This window comes from Triplophysa rosa, linkage group LG25 (assembly GCF_024868665.1).
Source record: "Triplophysa rosa linkage group LG25, Trosa_1v2, whole genome shotgun sequence".
NCBI lineage: Eukaryota > Metazoa > Chordata > Actinopteri > Cypriniformes > Nemacheilidae > Triplophysa > Triplophysa rosa.
In genome coordinates, this window is record NC_079914.1 from 4310082 (window position 1) to 4327735 (window position 17654).

Genomic DNA, 17654 nt, shown 5'->3' on the forward strand with positions numbered 1-17654 from the left:
CGGAGGATGGCTTAATGAAGGATATATTGAAGGTATGTGTTTCTGAAGGGGAGGCGCTGTTGGGTTAGCCTGAATGCTTCCGGTTTTTTCTTTCTGTCTGTCTTTAGCTGCTGAGCTATTCACTTCCTCAATTCTTTCTCTACTCTGTGGTTTCTGTGAGCTGAGTGCTGTGGTTGTCAGTGCAACTCTAGTCCACATCCTTAATGTCTTTTTTAGATTTTCTTCCTCGCTATGATGTTTCCCTGTATTATACCACTTAACCTTATCTTTCTCTTCAACATGTCTACGTAACTTATTATGGGCTTTCTCTTCCATCTCTCTAACTTTTGGTGCAAGAGGAGTCACAATTTTTTCCTCTCTGCCCCACCCTAAATCATCACATAACGCTATCCAGCATTTATCAATCTTTCTGTCTTTTCTTTCCGTCTTCTGGCTCAGTCTGTGCTAATAACATATCTTTAACCTTTTGCCATTGTACCAATACTGGTTGACATCCGTATTCATCACACTCTTTTTGAAATTCAGCCATTTTACACACAATTGTACTGTTCACAATCTTTTACAGCCTTATGTATTCCAATTTATAGTATAAGGTGGTCTTTGTGACCAGTTTTCCAAATTAAGTAACTCAATTATTGACGCAACGTCTCAGTTTCTCAACAAGTCTCTGTGACGCAACGTCTCAGTTTCTCAACAAGTCTCTGTGACGCAACGTCTCTTCTTCAATCGCCTTTATCAGTCTTCACATTCAACTCTTGACATTTAACACACAATTATTGTTCGCGGTTTTCAACGATTACACAGTATTTTCTCGCACAATTAACTCTTTCACATTAATTTTCACAACATTCAAACGTATAACAGACAATTTTATACACTTTTACATTTCTTCCACAGTATTACAGTTATCCAGTTTCAATCAATACTTTATGAGAATACCGTCTCAATCCAATCTGGTGCTTCGTGAGATTACCGTCTCACGGGACTCCAACCCGCAGGTTTTCCGTGGGAATACCGTCCCACTGGCTTCCAAACCAATCAGGCTTTTCGTGGGAATACCGTCCCACTGGTTTCCAAACCAATCAGGCTTTTCGTGGGAATACCGTCCCACTGGTTTCCAAACCAATCAACCAATCAGGCTTTTCGTGGGAATACCGTCCCACTGGTTTCCAAACCAATCAGGCTTTTCGTGGGAATACCGTCCCACTGGTTTCCAACCAATTGTCTCATACAAACGCACGCTCAAATTCAATATTTTCTATGACGCAACGTCTTTTTGGATTTTGGATTCATTTAATTGTCATTGCACATGTACAAGTACAAGGCAACGAAATGTGACCTCTGCATTTAACCCATCCAGAGAGTAGTGAACACACGTACCCCCGGAGCAGTGGGCAGCTATCACTACAGCGCCCGGGGAGCAAGTAGGGATAAGGTGCCTTGCTCAAGGGCACCTCAGTTGTTACCCGCCGGCCCTGGGAATCGAACCGGCAACCTTCTGGTCATGAGTCCGACTCTCTAACCATTAGGCCACAACTGCCCTTTTCACATCTGATTTATTTAAAACCTGTGTTTTACGTATTTTACCAGTAACTTCTTTCTTACAGAATGTTCATCTAGTTCAACACAACAATTTGAGTATATTCAAAAGCAGAATTTCGATTAAACAGGCTTCTGCTTACCTCTGTTTTTTTAAGGTCGACCTGTGTGTTGAACCGGATTCCATTCTGTTCCCTCACTCGCAAATGTGCTGATATCTGTTCAAAAATCACGTCACGGGTCACCAATTGTTGGACTTTTAAGGCAGTCCTGCATGTTCATAAATTTGAAGAGACAATTTGCTCAGAAGTAATATAAGGTTTTATTATCAGATGTGAAAAGTTGTAACAAAGCTTTGGGTTGTCAGACGACCTCCAAAAAGCCAACAACAACCCAGATCATTTCCTGACATGCATATTTATACAGTATGTGACGTCGTTCAAACTTCTGACTCCTCCCCTGCCTTGTAAGGAGTGCTGCACCAATCACCATGCATATCTGCAAGACAACATTCTGCACGACACATGTTTTGCAACGTGTAGTCAGTTGCTAATAAAGTGGAAGTGTCGTCTAGAGACAGTTTCATATCGCAAGACAACATGTAAAAATACTTTCAGTAAAAAACACTCAATCATCTAATACTTTGATTATGCAGCATTGTTTCTTAATCCTATAATTCAATAAAACACATCAAAACTCATGATTATACTTAAAACATATGCAATGGATTAATTCATAACTCTTGTGTGTTAGTTGGTTAGAGTCATCAAAATGAGCTGTGATGATTCTACACGTACACACAGTCAACTTCCTCTTCTGCGGTTAAGCTAGCTTCCTGTTTTTCTGTCACACACACTCTAATATTAGACAGTAATTTTCACTGAGCAACACAGCAAACACATTTAAACAAACACAATGCAATGATTATTAATGAAATTCACTTATTGATTATATAGTAATTACTTCATACTCATATTCTGAATAATATTCCCACAATTCATAAGACATATTGCGTTCGTGATTTTTCATAATAAAACGCAAGTGTCATGGTTTTGCCACAAGACCAAGAAAGACATGACACGATGAGGCAGAACCATGACGGAACCCCATGTTTCATGTGGAGGGAGGTAATTTTGGCCTTCTCGGCTTGCCATACTCTCTCCGGTCTCGTCTCTGTTCCCGCCCTCTCGTCTCATCATTATTGCTGGTCATGGTTTCATGCAGCTGTTCCCTCTTGATTTGTTCCCTTAATGCCCTTGTGTCTTCTGTCGGTTCATTTTGCCTTGTCTGTCCGTCGGCACCCTCCTGGTCTGTGTTGCTGTGTTGTCCAGTTTAGTTAGTTGTAGTTAGTTGTAGTTTATGTCTAGTATTGTATTTAGTCTTGTCTAGTTTAGTGTAGTTAGTCTATGTTCATGTTATCTCTTGTTTATTCCCTTGCTGTTTTGTTGTGTTACCCCCACGTGGGTTTTTGTTTCATGTTTTGTATTTATAATTAAAGTCTGTTCGTTAACCCCTTACCCGCTGTCTGCGCTTGGGTCCTCTGTCCATGTTTCCCCCAACAATCATGACAGCAAGTTCATGTTGTATTCTCATTGTTGCCACAAGGGGTGCTACAGCAGACATTAATGCAAAGTGTTTTCTGAACTTTTCTTTTAAAGAGACCTTTTTGTCAAAGTTTGATGAGAATCCGACTTAGCAAGTTAGTTGAAACAATTTGTTTTTCCAAGTTAGCTACGTAAACCGTATCGCCCCCTTGAGTGTTGAGGTAAAGTGTAGCTTGCAATACGTTGGCTAAGTATACATGTCTGAGTTTGCATACAGTTCTTGCATTATATTTATTTCCAGTGCAAATATTAAACTTTTTCCTGAACATTTGTACCGCAGGTATGAATACCTACACTTTCTGAGGAAAGGTGAGCTATAAAGTCGGTATTATCATGGCCTGAAAGGCTTGTGTCACACAAACATCAAATGGTCCAGGTTTTGACTTGGCTGAAAAGATAAATATGCACATGGCTTTGATGTAATGTCTGCCGAAGGCTTTATTTTTCTGCATTTAGCCGAAGAGATGTTCCACTCGTAAATGTTGTCACTGAAATGGCTAGTTGAAAGCGGAGAGGATAAATCGGTCTTTGAGAGCCGTTCGTTGAGCACATTGTGTTTTTGTCTAACTGCCTGTGCTCTTTTTCAAGTCGGAATACCCACTGACACAGAAACAAAAAGTGCGTAAGGTGGTTAAAACGGACGACAACCGCCTTTTCCTTTTGTGCAAAGAGCGATCCGAAATAAAAAAAACTGGATTCCCACGATTGCGTTTCTCAGTAGTGCCAAATCTTCCACCTTCATCCAGCGTGACAGAAGACTGCATCACACTGCAGTTTGTCACTGATGTATGTCACTTTATATAAGTCCCTTTCTTTCTATGACGGCTTGACGCCTGTGTGGCATTTAGGAGAGCTCTTTTGTGGCATGCGGAGGATGCTACACATTCAAGCCACATTCAAAGGTGATATACATACACATAATACATTTTTTTTTTGTCAATCGATACTTACGAAACAGACGATCCACGCAAGTTTCATTTACTGATTGATTGTTTTTCATTTGTGGTACTACTCCTACTACAAATCATCGCCTTGAGATTATAAGGTTCTGCATTCTGAGCAGTTTTGAGATATTGAGCTTCAAAGTTTCTGCATTACATTTGACTTAGTTGATAAAACCAAAAAAGTCCCCAAATGTACACAACGTAAAGAAAATAAACATCACATGATGTAAATAAGTTGAAGTCACTGAATAAGAATATGTGAATAACTCAATTTTGACACAAATATCAAACTTTGCATATAATTCCAAGGTGATTATTTTGTAATCCCAAAATACAAGCAAACGTCAGGTCAGGTGCGGAGAAACAAAACCATTTGTCCCAATGATGGAAAAGCCGATACAGTATAAACCGCCATACCAGCCAAGCCTATGTGAGAACAATTCTCATTTGTTCGATTTTCAGTCCATGTATGTTCAGTCCATGAGAGCTCCGCAGTGTTCCACAAGCTGTTTTATTGAGCTGTTTATTTCTGGGCTGCTCTGAGTTTGACTCCATTATTAGCATCCACGGAACCTCCTCATTGCTGTCTGATTCTTCACGTTCAGACGTCTCAGATGAGAGAGAACGTTAGGAGTAAATGCTCAGTAATTAACGCTGATCAACACTAACACTGCTTCACACAGACATCCAGACATGTCTCTTTGTGAATTAGAGAGGCTGTCTGTACATATATTTGCTGTTTGTGCAAAACGAATGTAAAGTTTTTATCCGAGAATATTTCTGTAGCGAAACTTTAAAGGCGCAGTAAGCATTTTCTGAGAAACATTGTTGAAAACTGAATTTCTGTTTTACTTGTTACAAGGAAGCTCAACAATCCAATGGTACTAATCTTGCAAGCTTTAGTGATTGTTTATTTCTTGAAAACAGTCATTGTATCAAACCACTACCCTGAAAATATGATTTTGTTTCCAGGCAACTTCTGGATCATGACTCCAGTTCAAGCAGCCAATCAGATCATAATCTCAGATTTTCTCCTAACACTTGCCAGTTTTGTGTGCAGTACGCATTAGACAACGGACAGACCGTGGGTGATTTGTGGGCGTACTGTCAGAGACTGGAAAACTAGCTTCCATCAAACGTGGCTCAGCTCTGACACCAGTCTACAGGCTTCTGCCGACCTATTAAAATCTGAAGAATTTAGTGCCAGCCTTTGCTTTTTTAGATAATAGTTCACCCAGGAATACATTGTTTCATATTTTATTCACTCTCATGTCATTTTAAAACTGTATGACTTTGTTCTTCAGAACACAAAAAAATATATTTTGAAGAAATTGACTTCCATTGTATGAGCACAAAACACATTAAAGGTATGAGGGTGAATAAATTAAAATAAATTATTCGACAGCCACATGAAATAAATCTTTACTGTAGTGCTATGGACTTGCTTATAATACTTGGACAAAAAAGTGCAAGAAAGGAGCTGTAATCTCCGACAACAAAAGATACTCAAGTTTTTTAAGATGATTATCATCCATTTCATATCATGTATTTTGAATGCTCCCAATATGACACCAACCTTGACTGGCCTGCTCAACTTTGTTTTATTCTTCATTCCGTCTGGAAAACCATACTAGAGCTTGTTGAACTCGCTAATGGACTGTATCATTTATGAACTACCAACATTTTACATTTATGTCTGTTTTTAGGTCATAATTTATGTGTCTTTGGAGAATCCTTTTCCTGTTGTGACTGACACGTCGTCTTTTAATTTTTCCAAAGCTGTACATCCAAACCACCACACTGACCATCTCTATGAATCTGAGCGCATCTGTAGCCCTCGGTATGCTCTACATGCCCAAAGTCTACGTCATCATCTTCCACCCGGAGCTCAACGTGCAGAAACGGAAGCGCAGCTTCAAAGCCGTGGTGACGGTGGCCACCATGTCCTCGCGCCTGTCGCACAAGCCCAGCGACCGACCCAACGGCGAGGCCAAAACCGAACTGTGTGAAAACGTGGATCCCAACAGTAAGTAAAACATTTTTAATTTGCTGTAAATGGCAGAGTGGATAACTTTCATTTGCTCGATGAATTCAAGCCTCTTTTTCTGTCTGTATTTTAACATAACATGGAAACGTGTAGAGTAACAATGTTATTGATACAGTTTATGTGCATCAAAAGCAATAAAGAGGTAAAAACGTGAACAAATAAAAATTGAGGTCTTGAATCCCATGAACAGATGGAAGTTCATCACAATTAAATAATGTGATTATTGCACATTATTTTCTGCATGTTTTCTGTCTCACTGCACCTGTTATGGCGCTTTTGTGCAGTTGGCAGATCTTTACACATGATGTTATATAAAGTACAGTTTTGTTACACAACAAACTGTTGTTAATCTTCATTTAAGAGGTCTCAAATAAGACGGCTTCATTTCTACAATTATGATTTGTAGTAGTTAGATATGTGAAGATGCAAAATGACATGCAGTCATGTCAAATAAGTCAATCAGTCTGTGACAATGAGACTTAAATAGAAATTATGGACATGATGACATGCTAAAAATCCTAAAAATGTCATTTATAAACACTATACTCATTTTATTTTACTAAAATTAGTAAATCGTTGACGAACATTTTTTTGTATACATTATTTATGCACATTACAAAATGACTATATCAAATGTTCATGACAGTGCACAGTACATTTATACTAAGTTGCTCAAATGATGTAGCAAAGACTTGTTAAATTGTTATGCAGAATTACTGTAAAATCAAATTTAGTTCATTGGAAATATGTGATCATTTATAAGAACACTCAATATAATATTGCATATTTTTAACAACTTCAAGGTACATGAACAAATTTCAGTTTCTAGAGTAAATTTCTTATATTTATTAATGTGTTATATGCTCTTTTATAGCTCAGCCGATTTGATATAGTTGCCCATTGGATTTCATTTACTGTAAATACTGAGTTGCTCAACTTGTTTCTCCGCTTTTTTGCTTAAAAACAAATGAAACAAATTTGTTAAAATACTTGAAAAAAGTATGGAGGTGTAAAATGAACGTAGATTGTAGAGGTAAAATAATCTGGATTTGGGTAAATTTAATGAGAGTTCAAATTGATATATTCAATAATATTGACTTTTCATGGCAGACTTGACAAATCTGAGCTCAGTTTGTGACATTGTTGAGATCTCCTCTGAAATTGAGATCTTTGTCTCCATTTAATGTCACTGATGTCTAGGAGAAGCAATGAAAGAGATTGCATCTGCATTTTTTTCTTATAGGTATATACAACCTTAAAACTGTACTTTGCCAGTATAGATTTGTACTCTATGTGTTCTTATGTAAAATTCTACTAAATAGTGATTTACCTAAGCACTTATATCAGATTGTTTCCATAAAGCAACATCTAAAAAAAACATCACTTACAAATTCCATCCCCATTATGCCCAAGCTTGAACCTTAAACCACCTCCAGCCGCCGGGTGTTATGAAGAGCTCGTATTCCAGTGTGCCGTGTTTGCCAGAATGTGACAGTGAGCTGAAGTTGTGTTGCTTTGGACTGTTGCTTGTTGCAGCATGAGCTCGTGTAGGATTATAATGGAATGAAGTCGTCTGCTGAGAATGACCACACTTCCTCTAATGATGAACACAAGATGGTGGGTGGCACACCGCAGGACCAGCGTAATAGAGCAGAAGTTTTTCTAAACTTTGAGGATTAGCATGCAGTCGCCGTCAAAGAAAAGCCACGGGTCTTTGAAAAGGAAATGCAATTTCGGCAGATAAAAAGCACTTTTGGTGTTGTTTATGCTGTTTTGACCCGAAAAGGCACAGGCCATTTCTAACTTGGTGGTCTGAATATAAAGGCACATAAAGAAAACAATTTGGGGATATTAAGATAATTTCAGAAATTAAGGCTTTTTTCTGACACAGGCAATGCATTCGCAGAGTTCACCTGCAATCTCAGATATGCCATTGTTAGTCGGGACACTAGGCATGAAGACTAAATAGGGAAAATGGCATATTTCACACTGTTTCATTCACCATTGCTTTCTTCACAACTGCATATAAACCACAGCCATCCAGCTTCACGTCAGTTTTACATTTTATGGCTGTTTGGACCAATCAGAAGCTTTGTTTCGCTTCTGTTGTACCAGTCTTTGGTCTGCTTCTGTTTGACCAATCAGGAACAGCTTACCAAGTACTGTTTTTTCTCCAACAGGCTAATTCTCATAATTTGTCAGGTAAGACCAAATTAATCTTCTTCCTTTCTTTATGACCTTGCTGGGTTTTCTAAGGCTTGGTGAAAGGACGAGAAAGAAATGCTAAACTGTCTTTTGCTGCCATTAATCACGGCCTACGAAAGTTACACACAACTTTATGAGCATCACATAGCCTTACTCAATTGGACCGCTGAAGGAGAATCACTGAAGTTCATTCACAGAAAAGCTAAAAAACTGTGCCATGTTACAGTTACATTGTGCCGTGCAGGAAACCTAAATTGTGGTACACTTTATAATAAAACAACAACATCACTGCCATATTTTTTCATTGTACTGTTGGCTAAGTATGTAGAATGTAAATTCATGTTTATAGTTGGTTACAGGGTACGGCATGGATGACGTATCCAAAACCCGGAAACGAGTTAGCATTTTAGCACTTCCGGTTCCATCGCCTCAAAGTCAATGGGTTTTTTGAAAGGGGTTTTGGTTAAATGCCTGAAATAAGGTCTGTGGTTAACAAAACCTCTGAATATTTTCAAATTTTATTCTATGACATAAAACTCACCGCTCGTGGTTTTTTAATCGTTTACAGTGTCTTAAAAACGATGGTTGGTAACAAGTTGCTACTGAAGTAGCCGAATTTCTTGTGTTTGTTTTGGAAGCACATGGCCTTTCATTGTGCCATGTGCTTTCCCGTCCTCCGCATTAGCCCCGCTCCCTCGTTTCCTTATTCATTATCCCGTTGTTTAAAGAGCTGTCTGCAATTACGTTCTGTCCTCGCAATCCGTGACACTTGATGGTAGTGATGTTAATATAGCGCGACCGTGCTTTAGTCTGTTTATAGCCTCATGTTAGCTTTTTACTTCTGGTGATTGCATTTAGGCTTCAAAAGTAACATATGTTGTGTTCATTTGTAAAGATTATCTTGATAGACAAAACATGTCAGCATCATAAACCTTTGTTAATCACAGAGCTTATTTTGGCAATCTTGAAAAAGTCTATGGGAAAAATGCATTGGTTTTTGATCGACGGAACCAGTGCAGCGCTAAATCATTTGTTTTGCCTACAAAAATACATCATCCCTGCGCCACTGTATGAATAAGAGTTTGTTTCTGTTCAAAATTCTTTGTGTTAGTTGTTTTAAAAAACAATACTGTATATAGCCATGTTCATGAAAAATATTATCAGTATTTCCTACTCATACTCAATTACATGTGTGACCCTGGACAACAAAGCCAGACTTATGGGTCAATTTTTCGAAATTGAGATTTATACATCATCTGAAAGCTGAATATACACTCACCTAAAGGATTATTAGGAACACCATACTAATACAGTGTTTGACCCCCTTTCGCCTTCAGAACTGCCTTAATTCTACGTGGCATTGATTCAACAAGGTGCTGAAAGCATTCTTTAGAAATGTTGGCCCATATTGATAGGATAGCATCTTGCAGTTGATGGAGATTTGTGGGATGCACATCCAGGGCACGAAGCTCCCGTTCCACCACATCCCAAAGATGTTCTATCGGGTTGAGATCTGGTGACTGTGGGGGCCATTCTAGTACAGTGAACTCATTGTCATGTTCAAGAAACCAATTTGAAATGATTCGAGCTTTGTGACATGGTGCATTATCCTGCTGGAAGTAGCCATTAGAGGATGGGTACATGGTGGTCATAAAGGGATGGACATGGTCAGAAACAATGCTCAGGTAGGCCGTGGCATTTAAACGATGCCCAATTGGCACTAAGGGGCCTAAAGTGTGCCAAGAAAACATCCCCCACACCATTACACCACCACCACCAGCCTGCACAGTGGTAACAAGGCATGATGGATCCATGTTCTCATTCTGTTTACGCCAAATTCTGACTCTACCATTTGAATGTCTCAACAGAAATCGAGACTCATCAGACCAGGCAACATTTTTCCAGTCTTCAACTGTCCAATTTTGGTGAGCTCGTGCAAATTGTAGCCTCTTTTTCCTATTTGTAGTGGAGATGAGTGGTACCCGGTGGGGTCTTCTGCTGTTGTAGCCCATCTGCCTCAAGGTTGTGCGTGTTGTGGCTTCACAAATGCTTTGCTGCATACCTCGGTTGTAACGAGTGGTTATTTCAGTCAAAGTTGCTCTTCTATCAGCTTGAATCAGTCGGCCCATTCTCCTCTGACCTCTAGCATCAACAAGGCATTTTCGCCCACAGGACTGCCGCATACTGGATGTTTTTCCCTTTTCACACCATTCTTTGTAAACCCTAGAAATGGTTGTGCGTGAAAATCCCAGTAACTGAGCAGATTGTGAAATACTCAGACCGGCCCGTCTGGCACCAACAACCATGCCACGCTCAAAATTGCTTAAATCACCTTTCTTTCCCATTCTGACATTCAGTTTGGAGTTCAGGAGATTGTCTTGACCAGGACCACACCCCTAAATGCATTGAAGCAACTGCCATGTGATTGGTTGATTAGATAATTGCATTAATGAGAAATTGAACAGGTGTTCCTAATAATCCTTTAGGTGAGTGTATAAGCTTTCCCATTGATGTATGGTTTGTTAGGATAGGGCAATATCTAAAAAAATCTAAACATTGAGACAATCGCCTTTAAAGTTGTTATTCAGAGACACTGTAGCAGGCCGTTGCTAAGAAGAAACAGTCAAGTTTTAACACTTCCTATTGGCGTACACTGTAATGACGTCATGGAAAACTGAAATTCTAAGCTTCACATAGATACCAAACTTGAGTGGGTAATTCCCAAAGATTGGGCAGCAGCTACACTGAGTAGATTGAGCCTCGAACACTATTGTTTCCTCCTTCTTATGTAAATCTTGTACATGCAGAAGACCACTGAAAAAGAGGCCAATCCCAACATAACACCAACTGTGACCGAGTTGTCTTCTTTAAACAAGCCACAACGTTATGAAGTGAGGCGCGTCTAGGCGCGAGCTGCGCAGAGAGACGTTTTCTTTATACAGCGCAAGCTGAGCGGTTATCAAGTCAGGGATGTGTCATCTGTACAGTGCAAGCTTCTCAGTTATAAACTCATGTGCGTCTTCTTTATACAACGCGTGCTGCACAGTTATAAAGTCAAACGCGTCTGATCTGTATCGTGCGAGTTTATATGCCCCTTTAGCCTTGATTATATTTGTTTACAATGCAATTTGAAGCACAGAGCAGCGAGAGTCACATGACGAAAGCAAAAGCGAGTTTTTCGAACCTGTGACAATATCAAGCAGGCTTCGCTCAGTGTTTTGATACTGATTTAAGAAGGGGGCAATTCCCACTATATTGCTATTATTATTTACCCCTACCGCAAGTGATTTTATCCACTTCTTCCATTTCACGCCTGACAGTAGCGATCTGTTTGCTGTGTGAGCTACTGGCATGAGCCGCGCAGCGAAACAGCCAATCAGAGCAGAGCTCAACATTAATATTCATGACCCTTCCAAATAACGTAATAACAGACCTTTTCATTTTAGGGACAAATCCTGGGGTTGGAAATGGACATGTGAAACCGCTTTTTCCACAAACATTCCCATTCTACTTAAGACTGGTTTTAGTGTCCTGAGTCACATTTATGTCTTGTTATTGTACTGGGTTGTTTGCATCAAATATGGACATTTTGAAGGGTAAAATAAACCCAAGGATCCAGATGTTTCTTTAGACATGAATATGTGATTTAACACCAGAAATGTTTATCATACAACACTAAGTACAATCCTTTATTCCATTAAAAACAATCCTTTGAAAACAACAATTTATTCAAATTTTCTTTTTTACCATTGGAAGTTATTTGTTGTTATGTCAACTAACCATGTTGCCATAATTAAATTTGGCTAGCTTGTACCAACCGATAAATACCTTGTTTGGGCTTGATTGGTCGGAACAGACCTGCGACCCATTTGTGTGTCACTGAGAACCACTGATTTGATTAATTACGTTTAAATTAAATTAATTGACAGTGTGTTTAAATCAAATCGCTGGAAGAAATTGTCTCATGATATCATAAATGACAAAATTACGTTCAAATTTACTTTAAGGTGACTTAAAACACTTTTTTCATTAAAAGGTTTTACTGCTATAAAGTTTTATAGCTTAATTTGCCAATTTAAGAAAGTATATAAGCAGTGGCTGATCATAGTTACGAGACTGAGCTCAAATGTCAATGGTAATCTAATGACACGTGAAACATCCCCAGTATCAAACGCAAGTCCCACTGCTCAATTCCCCAAGAGCCGGCGTGATGGCGTGGCAGACTCCGCCAAAGGTCCCAAAAGAGCCGTGAACCATCTGTGTCGACCGTCCCTGAGCACTCTCTTTCTTTGTCCCCCCTCCCTCTTTCTCTTCGTAACATGTTCTTCCTCTCTAAATTATGTTTATGGATACATATGGGGATGTCCCGAAAACCTTAAAATATCTTGACACCCAAGGGAATAGCCCCTAAAACTACGTAGTTCAGACAGAATCGGCAAGAGCGGAGCGGCATAATTATCGCCATCATTCCTGTCAATTTTGGTGCCGCATGCAAATTCATACGGTATGCAGTTTTCATTACGGAGGACGAACGGCTGGGGAATTGAGTGCAAGAATGCGATTTGCGACATCAAGTTAAACAAATTATGCAACTAAAAAAAGTTTGCATCACAACCAACGTACTGTATAGATTCATTTTGGCAACAGTGATGACTCATTAGTCATGTACAAAGCGAACAATTGCATTAAAGATAAACACAAAACTGATGCAGTGGAGTTCGTGATCATATTCAATACCTTAATGATCCTTGCCGTCATGAAAAGAGAGGGTGAGCAATTTCACAGACGTTAATGACCCATAATATAATATCATTCCAATAAAATCAAATAAATGAGCGCTATAAAATTGTTCTTCCATTGTGAAGATTAGATGAGTCAAGCGCTCAGAAGCGTACACTACACTATTATAGATGCACATTTGAAGTTGTTATGGGACGTTACACTGATACCGATTTGCAGTGAAAAAGTCACCGTGGCCACAAGTCATTTAATTTAATTTGTTTCTCATTCTCAAAGAGAATTTTGTTGTAAATCGTTCATAAAACCATTCGTATGTAAATTGCAACACCATGCGGCATAAATTGTAAATTGACGCGTCACCAATTTATATAATGAACAGTTACATAATGTTTGCACTTTTATGTAAATAGTCACAATATGTTTCATAAGAAGGTTTTACGAACAAATCGTACAGAAAGTTTTTCTGTACTGTGTCATAATGAAGCCAAACGATAGCTGCCGATTTGAGTCGGGTGAAGGCAAACATCGGCAGTGCAATGTAGGCGTGTTCAAATATGTTCCAAAATGTAAAACAAAATTGTGTGTGCAAGAAGGGCGATGCAATACAGCGACTATCAGTATTGAAGTTAGTTACTTTTGCAAGATACTATTTCTAATAATAATAATAAATTACATTTATTTTTCAATGTATATGCAGTATATATTTATATGTCAATGTGAACAGTTCATTAGCCCAAAGCAAGAAGTGCTCTTGTTTTTCTCCATTCACAGCTGACAGGTATGATGAGTCTCGTTTCAATGCTCCGGCCGTCCCAGGAGGACTGTGGGAGTGAGACGTGAGTCGTTAAGACGTTTATAGTGAGGCGAGCTGTAAGGATGTGCTGCTGTAGGTCAGGGGAGATGTAATGGCTTCTGTCTGAAGATTCATTAGTTGAAGAAATGTGAAATAGTCTGTAGTTCTGTGGTTGGGCGGAACTCAGCTGGTGGGGCAAATGAGATCTTTAAATGGGGTCACATTGCCTCTCCTTCATCTTCCAGGGTAATGCCGTCACAGTAGACAGCCCGGTATTCAATGCTGTACAATGTACTACTGTATTTACACGAGGGCTCTCAATCGATTAACAGAAATGTAATCAAATTACTTACGTGATGAGCTCATTCATTAAATCCCATCAGTTGAAAATTGTCTTATGAATATAATAGAAAGCACCCGAGGGTAAAATTAGGAAAGTTAGCAAGTTATAAAAATAGTGAGATAAGATGATACTGTGGCAGATGAGCGAAGCACTGATAGAGAAACAGTATTTTTAGACGATAAAATCTTGTTTAAAGCTGCACCACTACAAGCACAAACATTATTTTAACATCCCAAAACCATTCTGTGAATCAGAATGATCTTTTTTAAGCTGAGGCAGTAAAATTAACTGGAAATACTAAAATCAAAATAAATACAAATTAAACCTTTTTGTAACATAAAAGAATAAATAGAATAATAATTACATACAATTATTATTAATCAAAGTGAATAATAATAATAATAATCGTTTTTTGAGGTTTGAGTTCAGTCTCTCATCAATAATTTCCTCTTAAATTCTGCTGTGAGTAAAAGAAAACTTTGCAAAATTACTTTTTATGAAGTAACTGGGTTGTCTTTGCTTGTACCCTAATTCCTGTGAAGTGAATACAAATAAATGTGTGATGTGTGTTTACATATCGCGGGCAGTTTTCTGACTAGGCATGCATCAAGCTCACATTTCAGAATAGATTGCTTTTAGACTGACATTTAACTCAAAAATGAAAGGCGGCTACTGACTCTTAAAGGCCACAATGATCTTTATATGTGGTAACCTTTACTGTTAAATATTCAGAAGTTCATTTACATGCAAAAGAGCAAAAAAGGAGAAGTGGATAAATGTGCTTATTTAAAATAGATTCATTTAGTCCCATGGATTTTTTTTCATGTGGGGTGGCAAGTTATGCACTCCCTTGAAGTTTGTGATGAAACTATAAATGTTGCTAAAGGGACAGTTCACCCAAAAATGACAATTCTGTCATTTATTCACCCTCATGTCATTCTTAACCTTTCTTTCTTCTGCAGAATTTTGAAGAATGTTGGTAACCAAACAACACTGACCCCCCCATTGACTTCCATTGTATGAACACAAAGCCACTGAGACATGTCTCGAAATATCTTCTTTTGTGTTCCAGCGAAGAAATAGTCATGAACCACATAAATAAATGATGACAGAATTGTTATTTTTGGGTGAGCGATCCCTTCGTTTAACTCTTGACTTTTCTGGACAAAAAAGGACTTTATTTTTGTCCTGTCTTTAAACTTTCTTTCTTGAAAGTGTCGCTGTCGGGCCTTCTGACAGGAATCAATGTCTCGTTGGTGATTTTGTGAGAAATGAATAGCTATCTTTCATCTTCCTCTCCACTCAGGTCCAGCCGCTAAGAAGAATTACGTGAGCTACAATGACCTTGTGATCTGAAGGCCTCCAGCAGAGGAAGAAGGTGATCGATGACAGTTCTTGGTTTCTCTCGGCTTTTGGCACAAAGTAAAGCGGGAAGAAAGGATTTTTGCGTCCCTTCGTTTTCACCTCTCTTCTGCCTGAGGGCCTGGACAGTGATCGGGCCCTCAGCTAAACCAACGACTGAGGATATCAGCTGATTCTAAACACCTTTAACACTTGGAAATGAGTAAAAGCACCCAGAAAAGAACTTTAAAACATACGAAAAAAAGAAACAGCAACACAAATCAAAGAAGAAAATACATTTTTGTTGTATTTTTTATTTTTTGTCATGGATCAAGCTTGGTTGATGTGGTTATACAATGGCACAACACGACTCGTACGTCTGCCAGTCAACGTAGGTTGCACTTGCCGTGACAGACCTTTGATAAGACGTCACAGACTATTCAGGGTGTCACGTTGACGGAATGACACGGATTCGGAATGCCGGCCCCGGGGCCTTTTCCTCATCTTTACATGTACTTCCAAACTGCAAGTTTTTCAGATTTTCCGTGCGAATTCGTGTGTTTCTCTCAGCGTTTCTGTTACCTTTTGCTGTTGGATTTTTACGTTTCAGTTGACGACTTCTTAGGTTTTCTTTGCTTTTTTGAATGCACATTGTATTAAAGCCATATTCTTCTCTATGAGATCTCTATGAGAATACTTTCCGGGGGGGGGGTTTTCACTTATTTTACGGAATACCATTTGGTTCATTCCCCTTTCTTTATAAATGTCTCCCGTTTTTCAGCGTTTCCACCATGTCCGTAAGGGTTCGTAGACCATCGACTGTGTTTTTAGTGAGAGATGGTTTTGCAGTATGTAAACCCCGGTGTTTCAGAACTGATGGTGTTTCCGAATTCTTTTAAAGAAAGTGTTCATGTAGCAGTTGTCAATGCATGCTTGATATGTTTGATGTTGAAGTAAATGAATATTTCACCACAATTCTCACACACTGGCCTGTTTTTTGATCATTTCAAACCTTTTTTGATTTATTTATCTTTTTTCTCAGTTAGTGTCTCATGAATTTTTAGCCATCCACTCACTCAAGGCAGAATATGGCTTTAATTTGTCTTGACATCTCTGACCCTGAATTTATGGAGAAATTGTGCAAAAGATATGAATATATATTTAAAAAAAATCTGAAAAAATAAAAAGCATGTATGTTTTATACTGTTTGTACTAAGTATATTCATGTTGCCCTTGCTGCTTATGTGCTGATATTGTGAAAGACTTTTATGTTTGGCCACTCATGCAACTATACTGTGGTGTTGTCCAAGAATGTACCAAGATGAAATAAAACCATTTGGTTATTTTTTATTATTATTATTATTTTTAGTCTTTGCTTGATTTACAATGAAGCACATTTTGTACTTAAGTCAACAACCCAATTTACGTCTGCGATGTTAATTCTGTTAAACAGGATATGCTTGGATAAGTGGGTGCTCCAAACCAGAATAAAAGCAGGTGGTCAAAGAAAAAAAGATGTTTCTTTTTACATTGTGATGGGAGATTATAAAGACAAACAGCATCATCTGTGGAGCAACATTCACAGATGACTCACTCACAAAAAGACCCAGAATGTGTATTATGAAATTAAATACGCTCAATTCCGATTTCATGTTGACTCAAAGATTATCCAAATCAGTTCACCTTGCAAACATTTTCCTTTTGCTTTCTGATGTAAAAAAACGTTTAGATTTTTCCTCTGACGCCCAAACTATCTTAGGACCAAAATGCATGAAGTAGAAACCGGTTCAAACACAAACATCCAAAATGTCTGGAGAATTAAAATAAAGCCCAAAGCCTCTCATAAATTCAGATTCAGATTGAGTGCGATTGCATAAGCCCCCACTGCCGTAATCCCATATGGGACAATGGAGAAAGCGCTCCTGTTAAAGTTCTTGTGTCGGGAAACGTATTCTGCATGATAAAAATGGGATCAAAGCGGAATTTGATTGGCGCTGCATTAGCGCACAGAAATGTATGGAGATGACAAGCCTGCATTGTCAGCAAAAGACATTGTGTGCTTGAAGCTTAATGCTTGACAGAGGATGACAGATATGCG

General features: G+C 38.6%; 1 protein-coding gene across 2 annotated transcripts in view; it reads left to right on the forward strand.

Annotated features, from left to right (window-relative positions):
• LOC130548858 (metabotropic glutamate receptor 7) overlaps positions 1 to 17059 on the forward strand; it is a 216209-nt gene extending 199150 nt beyond the window's left edge. The window contains exons 9-11 of one of the 2 annotated variants that reach the window (XM_057325892.1): positions 5867 to 6113; positions 8315 to 8336; positions 15522 to 17059. In XM_057325892.1, the coding sequence (XP_057181875.1) occupies positions 5867 to 6113; positions 8315 to 8319 (252 nt within the window). In that variant the 3' untranslated portion in view covers positions 8320 to 8336; positions 15522 to 17059. The remainder of the gene's footprint in view (positions 1 to 5866; positions 6114 to 8314; positions 8337 to 15521) is intronic. The other variant, XM_057325891.1, reaches the window with a different exon arrangement.
• Positions 17060 to 17654: the final 595 nt, after the last annotated feature.